This window comes from Aulonocara sp. 'chitande type north' Nkhata Bay, linkage group LG10 (genome assembly GCF_057382095.1).
Source record: "Aulonocara sp. 'chitande type north' Nkhata Bay isolate Kocher_YH1m ecotype deep benthic linkage group LG10, A_spYH_male_GT1.1, whole genome shotgun sequence".
NCBI classification, from domain to species: Eukaryota; Metazoa; Chordata; class Actinopteri; order Cichliformes; family Cichlidae; genus Aulonocara; species Aulonocara sp. 'chitande type north' Nkhata Bay.
This window is the reverse complement of record NC_141353.1, coordinates 29672684-29692662: the sequence shown is the minus strand read 5'-3', so window position 1 is coordinate 29692662 and position 19979 is coordinate 29672684. Positions and strand designations below refer to the sequence as shown.

At 40.5% G+C, this 19979-nt stretch overlaps 1 protein-coding gene across 2 annotated transcripts; it reads left to right on the top strand.

The window, feature by feature from the left end:
• The first annotated feature begins 2835 nt into the window (after positions 1-2835).
• elmod1 (ELMO/CED-12 domain containing 1) lies at positions 2836-19348 on the top strand. Of its 2 annotated transcripts, XM_086309446.1 has the most exons (12): positions 2836-2981; positions 3413-3484; positions 7178-7323; positions 10300-10328; positions 10482-10579; positions 10741-10870; positions 11219-11352; positions 11559-11627; positions 12715-12735; positions 13019-13069; positions 13756-13889; positions 14812-19348. In XM_086309446.1, the coding sequence occupies exons 2-12, from the start codon at positions 3468-3470 to the stop codon at positions 14985-14987; spliced, it is 1005 nt and encodes a 334-aa protein (XP_086165572.1). In that variant the 5' UTR covers positions 2836-2981; positions 3413-3467; the 3' UTR covers positions 14988-19348. The 2 variants fall into 2 exon arrangements, with proteins under 2 accessions (XP_086165572.1, XP_086165573.1); XM_086309447.1 differs by lacking the exon at positions 12715-12735.
• The last annotated feature ends 631 nt before the right edge of the window (positions 19349-19979 follow it).

Below are 19979 nucleotides of genomic sequence, written 5' to 3'. Positions count from 1 at the left end.
ATCCAGTTTGAGGTGTTGACTTGGCCTCCAAATTCCCCAGATCAAAATCCAATAAGGGATAGAAGTCCAACCCATGGAAGCCCCACCTCACAACTTACAGGACGTAAAGAAGACTTAGCAATACGAAACCCAAATGATATTGTACTGTGGTGGTTCTCAGTCCAAGACAAATACAGATGTAAAGATACAGAGCACAGCAAACAATCAAAAATATTTTGGTGTGTATGTATTCTATTTGAATAAAAACAGCAAATGTATTGAGATGTTATTGTTAATTAATTTATTTGAAAAAAGTAGGGGAGACCGGGGATAGTTGTAACGTGGGTCAGTTGTAACACTTCCAATTTCTCCAGTCAGGGCTAAGTTTCAAATGATGTGACTCATCCTGTGCATGCCCAACTCAGTTCTGCTATCACATGTGAAAAATCAGCACATTTTGTCAAACACAGACAATTTAACATGAAAAAAAGTAATTTGTATGCCAAAAAGTAAGTTTTTCTACTTTATTTCAATGTTTAATAGCATTATCTGCTTTGCAGTTAAACTCATCAAACTTAAATTATGTTATTTGTATGTCTATGGGGATATATTCTGTGTAGGTCTTTAGTGCTAATGTTTTAGCCGTTGGCTGTAATGTTAGCTAGTTCATGGCTATAGGAGTCTGGGTCAGTTGTAACAGCAACAGTCTGGGTTAGTTGTAACAATAATGCAGATGTTACAACTTACCACACTATTACTTTAACTTATATTAAACAAGTTGGGGCAACGGCATCAGCAGAGAGAGGTTCACTGGTCGCTTTTGTATATGCGGTTAATGCCATTGGCAACACAATTCCTCCACTGTTTGTGTTCCCACACACACATTATGCAGACCACTGTGTCAGAGATGGACCAGTAGGAAGTACTGGTAGTGGAAATAAATCAGGATGGGTGCAAGAAACAGATTTCCTCATCTTTCTGAAGCACTTTGCAAACCACACCAAGGTAAGCCATGATAAAAAGTAATGGAATTGCGATGCTGGTGAACAACTACAATTTTTCAGCTTCATTGTTATGTTCAAAATTGGTGCAAGAGTTGTAGGTTATAATGCCCACTGAGCCAATGAGGCCAAACTCAAGGAAGACCAACCAAAATTAATGAAATATTCAGTTGCAGAAAATTCCATAATTTGTCTTTTTTGGGGGGTTGGAATATGTTCAAAAGCTAGATTTCTGCATTCTGTCACACACACACAGAGCTACATAAATGGCTCTAAGTGCATTCATGTGTTGAATAAACAAAGATTACATGTTAATGTTTTGTCAGTACCCTTATTTCATTGTGTTACATTTCACCCCAGGATATGTTACAACTAACCCAGACTATGGGGTTAATTGTAACATTTCACTCTTTGTGTTTGAGGCCATACCATGCAATGGGCAATTGTGCTGCAGAGAAAATAGCTGCACTATTTAATAGCCGAGACATGTAAATACTTTGCATTACATTTTGAATCCACTACCTTAAACGAGCTCCAATTTACAGACAGAAATGTCAAAAATGTTACAACTATCCCCGGTCTCCCCTACATAATTAAAAAAAACTTGTTTATCTATAATTTAGCTTTTTCCTGTTTTGCTCATCACTGGTTATAGCATGAGATGGTACCTGCAGCAGGAGATAGGCTGTCACACAAGGAGACAAAAGGGCTGCAGAAGGACATCAACTATCAATCAATCTGCTGCTTTGTGCAAGGAGGAAGAAGGGTAGTACTGCTGGAGCCCTACAAAATGACTTCCAGTGATATGCTCATGTGTATGTATCTGATCAGATTGTCACTCTATTAGGGTGAAATGATGGCCTGACATCATTAGTTGGACTTAGTGTTCATAGCCCACCACTGAAGAGCTTGACTGGCATAATCCAGAGAGCACCAGAACCTTCAGGTCCACCACCGATGTCCCATTCCCTTCACCGATGAGAGCAGGTTCACACTGAGCACATGTGGCAGACAGAAGAGTCTGGAAACACCGTGGTGAACATCATGCTGCATGCAGTTTCATCCAGTGTGATTGGTCTGGCAGTGGATCAGTGGGAAAGGCAAACTCATGGCAAATGCCAAGCTGAATCATCACAAGATCATGCAGCTTAGAGATGAAATGAATCCTGTGAAGCCACCATTGGCAATAACCCTGTGTTATCCTAATATGTATTTTTTTTTATTGTTCATACAAGTCTTTAAAAAAAGCCTTTTTTGCTTTTATCCAAAACATAGGATAATGACCAATGATGACTCAGACCACAGAAGGTTAATGAATCTCTACACTACAAGATATTAAAGTGGTCCTATTACACGTTCCCTTTAATATCTATATTAGAACATTTATTGGTGTTCATAGTGATACGTTTCAAATAATGAAGAACCAAAATTCTGTGAACCAAAACGTAAGGCTTCAGTTTATTCTTTGTCTACTTTTGGATCTATATGGCATTAGGGAGCTATTTCTAATACGGCTATCTCAGGTCCAGAAGCCCCACCCACCTGCTATTCAAACCGTCTGTTTTTGAGGGGCAGCCAATCAGAAGAAAGCGTATTAAAGAAGAAAGGAAAGGAGCTAAACTGGTTTGTTCTAAGGGACAAACTGAGGCCCTAAGGGCAAGTATAAACCAAATAAGGATGGTTTTAAACTATAAATCATGCAAAGCTGTTTTGGTTGAGAATTGAACAATGAAAACAAGGAGATGGAAACGTGCAACTACACTTTTTAAGGTACAAAAACAAGAACGTGTCCAGTTTTATCAATACATGATACTGGTAGAAAATGTTCCTGGGACTTTATGAGTGCTGTTATTCTGCACTGCGTTGCTGTTGCTGTAGCTTTTAGACTGAGTGTCAGTCAACATGGAGGAAAGCAGGCGACTGTAGCCCAGAGAAGAGGACAAAAACGCTGCACCCTGCCGCCTCCCGCCTTCCGTTTTGCCTCCTTATTATCCCAAATCGGTAAGAAAAGGGTCTTTTTCTTTTGGTTTTACCGGTTATATTACAGGTAAACCTTTTACAGCCGCTGTTTGATTTCCTGTAGCGTCTTCAGCTACAGATTACTCAGTGTTTGCGCCTTGGTTTGCCAATCACACCGGAGACGAACGAGGAATGAAAATTGAATTTATCTGCCTTTTTCTGCTCTGAAAACCTTAAATAACCGCCCTCAATCCTCCAGAAGAGCTTCTGTGGGTGGCTGTGGTTTTTACAGCGCCAAATTTAACCCAAACAGAAGCTCTGCGGCTCGCAGGAATCAAGCGCTGTTGCGGCGGAGAGCCGCAGATTTGCATGCGCGTTAATTCCTCAGCACCGCGGACAGCTCCGGAGCTCGGGCCTGTCTGGCGGCTCCGTGTCCGCAAGCCTCAAACACTCATCATCTCCTCCGTTTCCAGGTGATCACTCAACTGCACTAGCACCGGAGACACCTGAGGGGTAACAGCGGCCGAGATGAAGCATTTCCTGAGGTAAGGCGAGTCTCCGTGATTAAGATGGAAGCTGTGCTGTGGATTTGCATTTTGCATGGAAACGTGAAGGAATTCATCGTCACTCTCCTCCTTCTCTTCTCAGCTTGTTTATCCATGTTTGCCTTCTACCTGCTTCTACCTGCTATAATTAATTATTAATAACAAGCACCGCGGTCCCTTTATTCCCAGTCCTCCCATTTAAGCTCTTTCCAGTCCATTATGACATTGTGTAGCAGTAAGTGGCTGTTATGGTGTGAATGGCTTTGAATGAGTCCCTTTGTAAGGAGGCCTCTTAATAATGGAGCACTCCAGAGGTGTTTCTATTAATAGTTCTCTCTTTCTGCCTTGGCTTTTTAATGTGTGTGTGTTTTTTTTAATGGGTTTTTTTCCCCCTATTTTGGGCTCAATATTGACCAAAACTGGGAGAGTATAATATTAAAAAGCAAAAGTTTAATCAATGTGGGTGAAATTAACACCTGAGCCTATAAAGTCTTCAGGAAAGTGTTTAATGAGGTCACTGAGGAAGAGCTTTCTAATAGTTTGATGCAGAAGTGGTTAGCACTGTCACTTTGTAGCAAGAGGTTTAAATGGCCTGGTTAGTTTTCTGTGTTAAGTTTGTTGTGTGTTTTGTCCTGATTCTCTGGCTTATTTCCATAGTCCAAAGACTATGTCTACCACTCTAACTGGTGGTTCTAAATTGGTCTAGATGATTGACAGCTTAGCAGCAGATCAGATTTTGTTTGTCTTGAACTGAAGTTCTTAGGCAGACAGACATTTTGTTCTTTAGTGGAAACAAGCATCCATAGGAATCTGTACATATAAGGCTTGACATGTATAAATGTATTCAGGGACGTGAAAATAAGGAGGGGAGGTTAATGTCCATGAATACGATTAGAAGCTGTGAACATTTCACAAGCTGCTGTGAAACTGTGTTGGCGTAGTAAACGTCTCGACAAAGAGAAAGACAAAACACGAGGGGGGAACAAAACACAGGTGAAATAAAACACCTTTAATGTAAAACACCAAATGACGGAGAAAAAAAGAACTTGGCAGTATTTTGGAGATAGATTCTTAAATGTTTTGCATTTAGCAAAGCCAGCAGTATTCATAACTGTGCTTTTTCCACATCTGTAGTCATCAATCTTTAAATTGGCTTTACCCACCAGTGCTCCCCCCCCCCCCCCCCCTTTGCCCCAGTTCATACCAAATTTCCCATAAATCCCAACTGATTTCCCAAGTGAATGAATAAATTTGTTGGAGAAAATTTAGCTTCATTAACTTTTAATGAACAGTAGAAGCCAGTAGAGGCTGCCAATGTTTTTCACTGATGGCTGTGTTTGCTTACAGTAATTATTCTAATGTGCCACGATGACTCTACCAATAGTTTAGAGATGGAAATATGATTCATGCTTTTGGCTGATCAGAGTATTTTGAAGGAATTAACGGCAACACTTTAATCATTCTAGCAGCTGGGGACATCAGTTAGGGTTTTTTCTTGTGTGTAATTAAATCAAAGTGAAGTTTAATAAAAATGATGGTGGGAGGTTGTCTCCATTGTTTTGACCGTTTTCACAGGATGAGCAGGTCTCGCAATAACCAGCAAACTGACCTTTATGTGTATGACTCAGTGGGGTAACCCTTTAAAATAGATTAGCAGGTGGCAAGTGTGTTGTTCAAGGACATTTTATTAGACAGTTCTGTGTATTAAGCCTGTAATTGTGGGTTGCTATATAACCTTAAACGCCTCCTTCACTCTCCCTTTGCTCGGTGTTTGCTTCCTTGAAGGTTAAAAAGCTGAGTGTCAGTACGAGCTGTTCAACATGCCAGTCTCATCCACAAGCTGAGAATGAAAGATTAATCCCCACGGACCTTTCTTACCTTCTATTTGTTGTTGTTGATACTGAAGATCATGTCCTACTGTGATCTTTGTGCACAAGCTGGCTTGATTTCTGTCTGGAAAAATTGTAAATGCTGAACAAAGATAGAGGATTTGCAGCTGGATAGAAAAGAAAAGTTTTCAAGTGTACTTAAAGTACTGTGAGTCCTCCCAATCGCTACACAAAAATCTGCTTTCTTGCTACCATTAGCTTACCTACTAATGCTTTCAATCCATTTATACATTGGAAATTTAAAAAAAAGTAGTAGACTCAAAAAAATAACTCTTTGAATGAACATAAAAAAATCATTGAAAGAATTTCCACGTAAATAAATTGCTTTATTTTAGCATTATGCAATTCTGTTATTCCAACTTAATGTACTTGAGTTAGAGTAACGTGATTAATTAATGATGAATCAACTGTTTTACTAAGGTTGAGTCCAACTTAATTTAATTAAGTTGATCCTACCCATGCAAATTACGTTAGTGCGACAAAAATGCTTAATCGTAATAGAAAGCTATTTATTAATGTGGAAATCCTTTCCATGATTATTTTAAGTTCATTTAAAGAGTTATTTTTTGGAGTGTTCAACAAAGTCTAGAGTCTGGTTAACATAAGATGTTAATGGATTTATAATAATAACTCCATCCATCCTCTTATCTTTACCAGGGTTGCAGTGAGGCTGGGGCCTATCCCAGATGTGATAGGGTGCGAGGCAACAGTGCTAACCACTGTGCCACCGACCTGTCAATCTAGACTTCAAAAAAATAGGGAAGCTATGATTACAAGGCTTGATATAGAATTTTCTGTATGTTTTTGTCCTTTACAGGTTAAACCGCAATAAATAGCTAAGGCATATAGTGTGTGTATGGTTGTCTATCTCTTCTAACCGCAGTGATTTTCCTGTGGTTTGAACTCTTGTGTGATCTTGTGAATTTTGTGAGTCCAGGCAACTAACCACTCTTACTAGATTGTATTATGTCATCTCAACAAGAATAAATGAAGTTGCCGGATTTCATGCAGATCCTACATGATTTAATTACGTTCACCACAGAAACATGAAATTATTTTGTTCACATTACAAGTTTGAATTTTGCAAATGTAACAACCAGCCAATTTCATTTTTTTGAGTGTAGCAGTGGAAAATACAATTTTCAATCTTTAGTGAGACAACCGATGGCGAAAACATTGAGAAGAAAAAAAGGATTGTGTTCAGGGTGATGTTCAGCATTCTCTGCAGACCGAGGCGGACGAAGGCCGGAAATCATTTATTCTCTTAATGGGTCACTATGCATTTCCCAGGACATTTCCATTTTCATTCTCAGCATCCCCTGCAAAAATAGCACGCTTTGATCTGCTGCAAGTCTCCCCTAGTAGACAAGATGTGAAGCACACTCTTCTGACACTTTGTGTCTTCCTCTCTGCTTCTGCATTTTCACTTCAGTGTCTTTGTCTCAAACTTAATGTGAAACAAAATTGGTCAAAAATAAATTTGTGTAGGCATATTTGTGTAATATGCTGAACTGTAAAAAAGCAAACAGAAAAAAAAAATCATACCTACAGTTATTTATTATTTCATTACTCACCTGATGTCGGTAACAACAAATCCAATCCACACAGGCAAAGAAATCAAACCACAGATGCCCATAAATTATGTGTAATACTGAGAAATGAAGGTGAGAAGTTCATGGCAATAGCACCTTTAGAAATATATTACTTAGAAAATTGGTTATGTATTCAATACTTATTTTACCCACTGTATATAATATCTGTGTAAATTTTTAGGAGTATAATCCCCTTGTTTTCTCCCCTGCAGAGTCGTGACCCAGTTCTTTGTGTTCCTCTACTGCAAGTGTCTTTGGCGGGGCCTAAAGTTTGTTGCCAGGAAGTTTACAGGACGCTGCGAGCTGCAGCGAATCTGCTACAACAACAAACATGGAGCCCGCAGGACCCTCAAGATAGGTATGACTTTCATCTTATTTGTAAAAATGTTTCGCACACATGCATCAATGTTCATATTTGTATATGATTTGGTCATATTTATCATTCATTGATTCTAGTTGCATTTTGAAATAGACGTAGACTCCAGTTGTGACGCCAGTGTGGAAATGACTTAAGTCTGCATTTTGTGTAATGGCCAGTGGGGGGCCAATTAGATTTCATGTATAGGAGTCTATCTGAATAATGTTTTTCACTTGATTTATGACCCCAGTAAACACCGTTCTGCCTGTGTTTGTGGTATAAATTTCTAGTTTTGAGTCTTCATTGATACAGGATTGTGTTCATTTTGTAAATTTTGGTCACATTTTGAGCAAAACAGATGATAAATAAGAGTTTTCTTTGGGGCATGGCTACCTTCAATTCAGTTTTATATAGTGCCAAATCAGCATGCACTTTATATTGTAAAATAAAGAGCCTAAATAATACCTTGTGGTTGTCAAGTTGCTACAATATGAGGATAGATCTAATTCTGGGTTTTATAGTGATGAGGAGGACTCAGGGAACAGAACACATGTAGAAACCAAAAGAAAAAAACGCTTTAAGTAAAACAGGAAATAACCAATACATAAGATAAGATAAGATAGAACTTTATTAATCCCTCAGGTGGGTTCCTCTGGGAAATTCGACTTCCAAAAAAAGCACAGCAACGACCGAAGTTACAGTTACAGAATTGTTATATATATATATACACACACACACACACACACACACACACACACACACACACACACACACACACACACACACACACACACACACACACACACACACACACACACACACACACACACACATACACACACACACATATATAAATACAGAGACAAATATAAATAAAATATACAAAGGGGATAAATAGAATAAATAGGAATAAAAAATAAATAAAAATACAAGTGAATTGCACATTTCAAGTATTGAGTCTATTGCACTGTTGACTATTTACAAAAAGTATTGCACAAGGTATTGTACAGTGAGGTGAAGAGGCACTACAGCTTAGTTGTTGCCCCCTCCTTTGTCCTCCTGTTTCCCCTCCCTCTCCCCTCCAGAGAGGAGTTAAACAGTCTGATGGCGTGTGGGACAAAGGAGTTTTTAAGTCTGTTAGTTCTTGTCTTTGGGAGAAGCAACCTGTCACTGAACAGACTCTTCTGGTTGTTAATGGCCGTGTGCAGGAGCTTCCTGCAGATGTTAAAAGACCTCAGCCTCCTGAGGAAGTACAGTCGGCTTTGGGCTTTTTTATACAGGTGCTCTGTGTTGCATGACCAGTCCAGTTTATTGTCCACCCACAGCCCGAGGTACTTGTACTTGTTGACCACCTCCACCTCCTCCCCCTCTATCTGAACCGGCAGTGGACCTTCTCTGGACCTCCCGAAGTCCACAACCAGTTCCTTAGTCTTTGAGGTGTTGAGTTGCAGGTGGTTTGTGTGACTCCATGCGACAAAGTTCCTCACCAGACTTCTGTACTCCTCTTCCTGATCATCCCAGATACACCCCATGATGGCTGTGTCGTCTGCAAACTTCTGAATGTGGCATAATTCAGAGTTGTAGCAGAAGTCAGAGGTGTACAGGGTGAAGAGAAGAGGGGACAGCACAGTTCCCTGTGGTGCTCCTGTGCTGCTGACCACAGTGTCAGACGTGATGTCCTTCAGCCTGACGTACTGTGGTCTGTCGGTGAGGTAGTCGGAGATCCAGGCCACCAGGCAGGGGTCCACCTCCATCCTGTTCAGTTTTTCCTGAAGCATACAGGGCCAGATGGTATTAAAGGCACTGGAAAAGTCAAGAAACAGGATCCTGACCGTGCCTTTTCCCCCATCCAGGTGTGAGTGGGCTCTGTGTAGGAGGTACAGGATGGCATCCTCCACTCCGACACCCGCCTTGTATGCAAACTGTAGTGGGTCCTGGGCATGTTGTACCTGTGGTCGGAGGAGGTTGAGGAAGAGCCGCTCTAGAGTCTTCATAAGATGTGACGTCAGTGCCACCGGTCGGAAGTCATTCAGCTCATTGGGCCGGTTCTTTTTGGGGACCGGGACGATGCAGGATGTCTTCCATAGGGCGGGCACTCTCCCCAGTCGCAGACTGAGGTTGAAGACTCGTTGTAGCGGCTCCCCAAGTTCAGCAGTACACGCCTTAAGCATCCTAGGACACACCTTGTCTGGGCCTGCTGCCTTTCTGGGGCGAAGCTTCCTCAGTTGCCTCCTGACCTGATCCACTGTGACACTGGGAGGTGTTTGGGAGGAGGGGAGGGGGGGAGATGTCTTGCTGCTGAGAGAGGGATTGGAGGAGGGGGGTGTCATGGTGTCAGGAAGGGGGGGAAGCGAGGGAGGCAGGAGAGTGGGGAGAGGACTCTGTAGTGAAGGTGAGGGTGAGGGTGGGGGGGTTGTGGGCTGGTCAAACCTGTTGAAGAAGTTGTTGAGTTCGTTTGCCTTCTCCACAGTCCCCCCCACTGTGCTTTTCTTGGTGTTGTGGCCTGTGATGGTTTTCACACCATTCCAGACCTCCCTCATATTGTTCCTCTCCAACTTCTGCTCCACCTTCCTCCTGTAGGTGTCCTTTGCTTCCCTCAGGCAGCGTTTCACCTCCCGCTGTGCTGCTTTCATCTCCTCCTTCACTTTGCTCCTGAAAGCCTACACGAAAACATACACGAATACTAACACCAGGATGTGCAAGAGGAGGAAACACAAAAGATTCAAAGCTTAAACACAGTAATTGAACAGAGCGAGGCACAGACGAGAACACAGAGAAAAATCAGAATATAATCAAACCAACACAAGAATTCATTCATCCAATTTTCTTCTGCCTCTTACTTATTCAGTATTATGTTAGCTCAGAGATTCATGATTTACATTCAGTGTACCATATCAGCAGTCTGAGGCATTGGACAGAGCATTGTTCACTGTTACTGTACACATTTGTCTTACTCTTTGCAACATTTCCTTGCAGAGTCATCTCTGAGGTACTCCAAGAATGAGGTATGGGGCTCTTTCAATCTGTCGTTATGCACGTGCAACATAATCCGGGTTTATTGCTCAGTCTTCTTGCCTCAGTCCTTAACATGTGTTCCCACTCTGTCCTTGCCTCTCTCTTTATATTCCTGCCATCTTCTCTGCTCTTATCCACTCCAGCTGCTGCAGTCTGCCCTCAGCGTCCATCCTGATAAAGTGGAGAAAACCATCGATGACATCATGGCCTTGAAGAAAATTAACCCTGACACCAACCCACAGTGAGACTCTGCGCTGCATATCACATTTCTGTTCTTGTGTTGTGGTTAATTAGAGGTTAACAAAGGAAGCTAATCCCTAGAGTAGCTGTGAAGGACAGCGGAGAGTTTATACAATGCACCCCTCAGAGACAAACGGACTACCTGTCCCTTTGTCTCTCCAGGCTCGGCATCTCTCTGCAGGCCAGCCTGCTGCAGGTTGTGGGCTACAGGAGCCTGGTGGCAGAGGTGGAGAAGCTACGCAGGGAGCCTTATGACTGCGAAAATCCTGAGCATGAGGAAATGCTGATGAAGGTATGCAGTCTCTCTCTGGTTGGTTAAAGAGAACAAAATATTGTATCTGTCTTCATGTAGTGTCAGATAAACTTCATGACTGGGGTCACTTATTTGACTCATTACTCTTTACATTTGCTTGAGTTAAATCGGTTATCCCGTAGTTCATTTCATTAAATGGATGTTCTCCCACTACTAAATTAAATACATTTTTTACTATAGAAAAAGTTCCCCCTGTACCACTATGTTACAGTCTCGTACTTACACTTGTCAGGCATGATATTACACTGTAATGAATACTATGCTTTGTTATAGAATAATAATTTTACTCTACTGAGCTGTGGTTGTGTGCTTGTGTGTGTGTTGTAGCTATGGAAAGAGCTGCGCCCTGACACACCTCTCACGGGTCGCATATCCAAACAGTGGTGTGAGATTGGTTTCCAGGGCAGCGATCCAAAGACTGATTTCAGGGGCATGGGACTGCTGGGCCTGCACAACCTGCTGTAAGCTGTCGGCCTGGAACACAGATTAAAAACCAGCCAAGCAGTGCAACACTTACATATGGAGATATACATGTTCAGCATGTCATTTAAAGACTTTAAATCAAAGCCAAAACTATAAATAAATAATTATAATTCATAGGCTACATATGCATATCCATGAACGGGAAGTTCAGACATGCCTTTTCCCTTATGTTGTCTTTCTACAGGTATTTTGCTGAACACGACAAGGCTACTGCCCTGCAGATGCTCCATGATTCCCTCCAACCAAAGCACAAGTATGTTCATTTTGCCTTTCACGGGCATATGAAAGGAATACACCAAGTGGATTGGTAGAACATCTCTGCCAATAATTACAGATGTAGACTGTATATGAATTTATGGAGTTTATAGTTCATAGAAAAAGAAAAGTACAGAAAAATGTAACCTTGCAATAACAGAGGAAAGTGCACATTGAGCTATAATAGCACAAAGTTCAAGTATTAGTCAATGAAAAGTGTGTAAATTATACAGCAGAATCACAATATAACACATTATATTAGATGTAACCACAGTGCTGGAAATAATATCCTTCAGATTCAAACAAAGCATGGATGTGAGGTTGGTTTTGTATAAAATATAATCAAAGAAATATCACATCTGTTCGCTAAAAGGTCATATGTATGCCAAACAAACTCTATTGAAACCAAAAGTGATCAACGGTGGACCTAATGGTAAAACCAGGACAGCTTTCTGTCATTGACTAACAACTTAAGATTGATTTGATTGAACCCTTAGCCAATGTACATAGCTTGGGCAATTGTACTTTCTGTCTCTAACACTGACCACAATTTGAAAAATGAACTTTAAGTTTTACTAAATGTGACGGGACTCTGGCGACTGACTTCATAAAGACACCAGAAAAGTGTTAATTGAGGTCACACAGTTAGGGAACTGAGGACGTTTTTTCCCATACGTTTCAGTACAAATGGAAGTCTTTTTGCAGCCAGAGGAGTCGCCCCCTGCTGGCCATTCAGAAGAGTGAAGGCAATTCAGCACTGGCTTCATTTTTAAAAACAGATATAACATAAAAATAAATCAAAGGGTCTACTTACAACTACTTGGTGTATTCCTTCTACATTAATCTGTACTTAATCATGCATAACTCTGCATCCATCATACTCTGCTTGATTATATTCATTTTTACAGCTTGATGCCATTCACTGCCTCATCTTTTATTGACTACTGCTGCTTGTATTGTTTCTCATCGGCATCCCAGTGAGCGGTCTCATTTCCAAAATGAAGATTCTTCTTCTTTTTCTTTTATTTCTCCTCCACCTCCATTTCTGCCCATGCCTCCTTCTCTGTCTGTCTCATGCACTGTAGGAGCACACACAGAAAGCCAAGGTACTCTACTTCACTTTCATTCACTTGCCGTTTGCTGCGTTCATTGCTTACTCATTTAGGTTGATTTTTCATGCACCTAAAGCTGCACTAAGCATGATAATTTATACAAACTGAAGCATCATCTTGTCAGCCTAAAGGCAGAAAAAAAGAGAGCCATAAATCAGCATTAACAGACAGTTTCTAAATTGTTCTCAGAAGATTTAGCTTTTATGCGCATTATGGTGCACTGTGGTTGCTGCTTCACATGTAAACTATCCGTTACTCAAGTGTGTGTCCTTCACAGCGAGGTAAACAAGCCTGAATGGGAACAGAAGAACCTTGACAAAGCGATTGGGTAAGTCTCACATGCACATGCAATATATGCAGACATGCACGTGTGTGTGGAGCAGGGAAATCTGGGCTGCTGCTGCTGGAGCTGTGTGAGGTTTGGCCTCAAAACAGAGCAGCTTCAGCATGTGACGCTCACAACAAGCCAGCATATGCATGTGAGTGCGTTGTAGAAGTGTGTGGATCTGTAAGCAGGAGACACTGTGTTTATGTGCTAATGGGCAGGAAGTATTTTACTACTGTGTGGCCTGCTGTACTGCTACGCTGGCTTCTGTTGTCAGTCTGCATTAGCGCCGAATAGAGCCGAGGATTGTTGTGAAAAAACAAGTGCGACATCGCAGCAGTGTCTTTAATAAATAGACAGTTTGTGATTTGCACTGAGTGTGGACTTTCTCATGAAGTGAAATGGTTAAAGATGTTGAGCACACCATTATGGCCGAGTGATGTTGGGACAGTAATCCTGTTAATCTATATTTTATGCCTTTAGAATTTTAAGTCCTTGTGTTTAATGTCTATGGTTATTTGCTTACAGAGGCTCTCTTTCCATCTGTTTGAGTGTAATCTCCGTTCTCTACAAAACATAAAATCTTTTGTGAAATGGAAAACCTGCAGTCTGTTTCTCCTCTCCTGTCACAGCAGTCTAACAAAAAACAGGGTCCCACCTACTGACTTAGTAAATATTTTGTCCCCCAGGTATTCCTTTGCCATTGTGGGCATCAACATCACAGATCTGGCCTACTCTCTGTTGGTGAGTGGAGCTCTGAAGACCCATCTGTACAATGTGGCTCCAGAGATGCCCAGCCTGCTGCACTTCCAGCAGACCTTCTGTGAGTACATTGGATTGGGATGAACAGTATTTTATCTTTATTTTTCCCGTATATTGATTTATGTATTTTTCATTTTGCTTAGAATTTTGAACGTTTTTGCATCAGAATTAAAAAAAGTTTTCTTTTAAAGTTTAAGGTTGGGGAGATGTTGGTATACAGAACTTGCATAAAATTGTATTTTAACCAAGTGGCATCTTCCAAAGCAGGTCCTTCTCCAAATACCCCAAGCCGAACATATCAATAATACAAGTTTAAAGCCTGGGACAAAAAACTGTTTTATTCTGTTTGGGTAGTTTCAACCTTTATTCCAACTGTATATCTGGGAACTCTTTTTATAACTAATGTTTCTGCAGACTGTTAAGGCTTATAGTTTTAACCAACGAGCATAATCCTTCTGAAACTTAAAATATCCAAAATGTACAAAATGTATTTTGGATTACTATTATTTTATTATTATTTGAATTAATCAGTTTGGCCAAAAATGGGTTAATGGACTTCTATAGCAGCAGAAGTCTATGGGGTCCACCACAGGTAGCGCCCCTGGTGGCTGTTTCTGCATTGCATCCACTTTTCTGAGCCAGAACTACGTTCATCTTTTAAACTGTGAGAGCCTTAACTGTATACAGTCATAGAAAAAAATTTCTAATGTCCCAAAGTGGCAAAAAATTAAACCACATAAACCACATACATTGTTAAAAATATGTCATTAACTTTCAGCTGTTTGTTTAACTGTGTGTGCAGATTTGTAATTGGAAGCTTTTTCTCTTTTTTCCACCTGCTATGGTAAAAAAAGAGGTGTGAGAAAGAAACAAATCAGTTAAACTGTGTGGTGGAAAATAAAAAAGATGCTAAAATGCAGTACGAGGATAATTACTTGTGGATTAGCTGCACATATGTGTCTATTTACTTTCTTTCTTGGCAGGTTACCTGATGCAGGAGTTCCACCGCTTCTGGATTGAGGAGGATCCCAGCGACATCATGGAGTTTAACCGAGTCCGCTCCAAGTTTCACCGAAGGATCCTGCGACAGCTGAAGAACCCAGACATGGCTCTGTGCCCCCACTTCTCTGCCTCCGATCTCCACCTTGTCAACCTCTAAACACCCTCACTGAGCCCTTCATACCCCTACAGAGGTCTCCCGTCTTCATGAACCCCCACAGAGGTCTCCCTTAGATGTCTGGTAGGCCATCAATACATCAGAACCAGCCTCACACTCGCAGAGATGGTTCCTCCATCTGCTGGACATATCTGGGAAGGCTCTGTTCCATGTCCGCTCAGCCCAACACGTCCCAGCTAACGTCATGTCGCATCACTGCCAACAGCTTAACTCAACCACACACACACTCACACACACACACACAAACAGAATCTAACCTTAGACAGGATCTTAATAATTTAAAATGGGGACTTTTCCCTCAGACTTCCCACATTGTAAACAGATGTTTGACCCCAAAAAAAAAAATTAAAAAAAGAAGTGCACACACATACACACTGCCTATCTGCCCTCACTGCAGCGTTAGACCACCAGCATCAGAGATGACCATAGCGATTGTAGCTGTGCATGAGGAGGCTGGCACCACTCCATCACTACACTCATTGTTGTTGCTTTAAGGACTCATAACGATTGTATCACAGCCGTTACACCTCAGTTATGAACCCTTTTTGTTTAATTTAATAACAAACCAAATTTACTTTATCAGCCAAAAACAGCTATTAGATAGATTGCGATGTATTGATCAGCAGTTTGGAATATTTTGACGGTTAGCGCACTGACTATCAGAGACGAAGACGTATAGATATATGAAAAGGTGTGATTTATGGGGCAGGGGGGTGTTTTTGATCCTTTTTGGGAGGGGATGAATTCCAACTAAGTTCAGGAGCTGCTGAATTTCCAGAAAAACCCCTCTGAATCTCAATTTAAATTTCAATTTGCATCTCAGTCTCATGTTTTCATCTTGTGGACACAGCAGGATGCAATCAAACATAATATAAAAGTGTATCCCAGTTTTATATGTCATTTGGCCACACTTAAATATTTTATATCCAGTTAAATTGGAGCGGGACTCCCACAAGATCTTCTGTCACAGTGGTGCTGTGTCTATTTCTGACTGTTTTGAAGTTGCATTCAGAAAATTACCTAGCAGAGTAGATAAATTCTGCCCCAATTGGGACTAAACATAATTCAGCAGAGATGAGATGTAGACCAGAGGAGAAAAATTCCCCTCATCAAATCAAAGTTTGAGAGAACTTTTGCTGGTGCTGTTTCAGTCAAACCATGAAGGGCCACTTCACCTCGAAACTCTGTTTTACGAACTGCCACAGATGGTGTCTAAATGACATCAACACCTAAGATTTCTCCTTGCCAAAATATCGAATGTGGAGCAGCAGCTTTGCTTAAATTTCATTTTTGCAAACCTGCTAAATTATGTTTATAAATATTTTATGAACCTTACTCGATGTGTGGCATTTGGCAGCCCTGCTCCCAGCTTGGATAGTAGAAATCTAAATATGTATGTTGTGAACATTTTCTACAGGTTTGCAAAAGCTTTTTGCCTTTGATTTGACTCCATGCAGAGATTCTGTTATGAATGTTTCTCACATCCACGATTGTTTGATTCTTTTTGTATTCATTGAATGTGACACTGTGTCCACTGTTGTATCAGCCAAAGCAATAATTTACACTCATTTCACTGCACATTTCTTTAAAATGTGTTTATTTGCACCATGCGTGCCTGAGTGTTTTGTTTAACTTTCTGACTCAGAGCTGGAATACTAATCAGTTTACACAAGCCACATGCAGAGCTGAATACAGGTGAAATGTCACCACATTAACTTTGAAACATTAGTATAATTACCGTAGACGAAGGTTTCCTCGACTGTGGCAGCAATTGCGCTGCGTTTAACAATGCTGGAATTTGGCAAGACATTTAAATGCAGAGTTGCTCCATAGGGAATTTATTAAGTGACTGCTGCTAAAACAGAGGAGAGCTGACAGTGAAAGTTTAAAATGCAACACGATGGAGGTGTTGACCTGCCAGTCAATACACCACCTGCAGAGCTCTCACTGTCACACTGACCAAAATGTTTTTCTTTCCTTTGTGCTACCATCAGCAGTCTGACTGATGGAGGCATCAGCCTCCTAGTGAGAGCAATAGGACGCTGATGGTGCAGATTTTTCATATTTTTTGTTTAAAGTTAACTCCTATTTTTTATTAAAAGAACATGTTTAAGATGTGCAAGAATGACCTGAACAAGAAAACTATGAGAAATACACTCACTGGCTAGTTCATTATGTACACAGTTCAACTCCTTGCTGATGCAAATGTTAAATCAAACACATGGAAGCAGCTCGGTGTAATTAGGAATACAGACATGGTCAAGATGACCTGCTCAAAATTACTAATTGAATTGGAAAAAGAAGACTGAGAATTATATTTGACGACTGTGAATTTCTGCTCCAACATTCAGATGGTAGGGCCAGCTGAGCATTGCTTCCATTAGGTTAACGTGTCATGTTGCAAAGCTCAAATCATCTCAAACTGGTTTCTTGAGCATCAAAACGAGTTCACTCTACATAAATGTTGACTCCAGAGTCACCAGAGCTCAATCCAGTAGAGCCCCTTTGGGATGTGGTGGTACTAGCCAGGTGTTACTGGTATGAGGTGGCCAGTGAGTGGATCACAAATTAGCATTCAGGAAAAATGCAGTTAAATATTTGGATTACATTCTCAATGAGAACCCTAATTAACATTTTTAATTGACTGCTATTTTATTACTGATGTGAGAACAGATTGTAACATAACTTAGAAAATAATTCCTGTGTAAAACACTGAATGGGATTTGTCCTTGAAAATCCAAAGCATGACCTTTATGCTAGCTCCAGAGTGCCTTCCCTTGCCACCTCTCGTTCACTCCCAAATACAAGAACTAATCAATGCTAACTTAAATAGAGTCTACTAATCCTGTACACCAACAAAGGCTCCAACACACAGTACAAAAATCCAAAACTCATGTGGATTCAGACAGTACTTAGGTACAACTTTAGCGATTAAGCTAATAACGGTTAGCCAGCTAGCAGTTACATTAGGTAGCTAGCAGCGATCTAGGCAACCGTGGTTATGCTATTATACTGAAGGAGTACTTCAATTATCCTAATCTATCCTAAATAATTGTCACTGGGACATAAAAACCTACATGGCTAAAATCACCAGTCAAATCTAAACTAAACCAAAACAAGGGTTTTAAAAGCTGTTTCCCCTGAAAGTTACACTTCTCCATTACTGCTGTTGTAGATTTTTTCTGATAGAGTTCAATAAAATGTTCTTTTTTTCTTACAATGTTTCTGGGTTTAGTAGATAAAATAACATAAGTGTCGTTCTTCTGGCTAATGTTATGTAACAATGATATTTAGCAGTTACTGGCTTTTTTCTGTTTGATGTTAACATTAAGCCTGAAGACACCCAGGTTAATCTAGTAAAGTCCTGCTAGCCAAAAGAAGACATGGCCGATGTTAGGGCAAACCTAGGGTCAGCATCAGCAGGGAATTTAATTGATAGAGGGATCTTTATTTTAAATTTGATGACCCGGAACTCTTGTTCTTCAATTCTTGCTCTATAATTCTTCATTACGATTTCTTTTTTATTAAACTGTTTTCTAATTCACAAATAGGGAAAAATACACGGTCTAAACAACATGAACAAAACTTTGTACAGGAAATATTTTCCCCTCTTGATATTCAGCATGTGGACCCACTAGAACCACTGCAGCTGTCTTATTTGTCACACAGCTGTTACCTGAGGTCCTTTTGTAGAGACAGACTTGGGTAATATCCAGTTCATTGTCTCTGGAGCAGCATTTTGATTTTTTTTAATCTCAGCTCTGAGCCACACTCACTTTTTCACCAAATGGTTAAAGCCCACGTCTTTTCTTGGACACACAACCACTGTATTTAACATGCTTTGACAAATGTACTCATCACATTACTGAAAGAAATACAACACAAGCATTAATTTTACATCCATGCTTGCACTGTTGATTGTGTTGAACAGTACTGAATACCTTTGTTCCTTTTGAAGTGAATGTCAAAGCTTTTTGTCAGTATTACGCAGCTGATTTATTTAGTGAATGTCAGCGCCGATTTTATCTCCTGCTTGCATTTGCTTTGCTTTACTGTGGTCAGCTTTGCACTACTGTAAAAATATAAATGCAGTTTTCTTTATGTTAATAAATCAGTAATTTGTGGTGTGAGGGCCGACGTGTCCAACGATACTGTAGATGAAGTTAGGTACATGCTGCTGTATATTCTGCTTTGAAACTGCCTAAGAGACCTCGATCTGCATGATACGGTCGCTGCTTCGACATTGTGTATTCCTCAGTAAAGTACTTCTGAATATTGTAGTGTGCTTCATTTGTTTGTGCTGTACTTTTTGAGATCACAATAAAGATCAAAGGAGAGTTAAACGTGTAGTTGACTTTTTTTTTGATTGGATACAGTAAAAACAAAGAGCTTTTAATAAAGTGGAGAAATGCCACTCCCTATGGACTTACTGTTTCATAGAGAGCACTCACGAGATTAGCCAGAATAAATGCAACCCTGTGGAGCTTTTGTTTTGAAGGTGGTGTAAATAATTATTCTAGCTGTTTAGCTGAATATGGACATGAGGCAGGACAAATAACGGGCATGTAGCCCAGGTCTAACACAAACACCCATATCTGCGGCCAGTGTAGAATGTGAAGATGAATGACCCGCCTGCACATCCACGAGCTCATAACCCGACTTCTGCTTTCTAAGCTGGGAACAAAACATCGCTCCAACTTGGATTCTTTTCTAATGTGCAATGGAGTCAAAATTATGACAAATATGTGCTGAATTTCTGCTGCTCATGCATTTAATTTCAATGAACAGCAGAGGGCAGTGAGGCAACATAAGAGAAGGCAGAATGAGCTGCTTTGAAATGAGAACAAGGGGAAAAAAATGCAGAAGGTGTAGACTAGAACAGATGATACTGCAGGGTCACTATTTGCACTATTTGCAAAGCATTTGCTAAACAAGATTACCGATGGTTGTTTCCCCTAAACACGCTTCTGATTG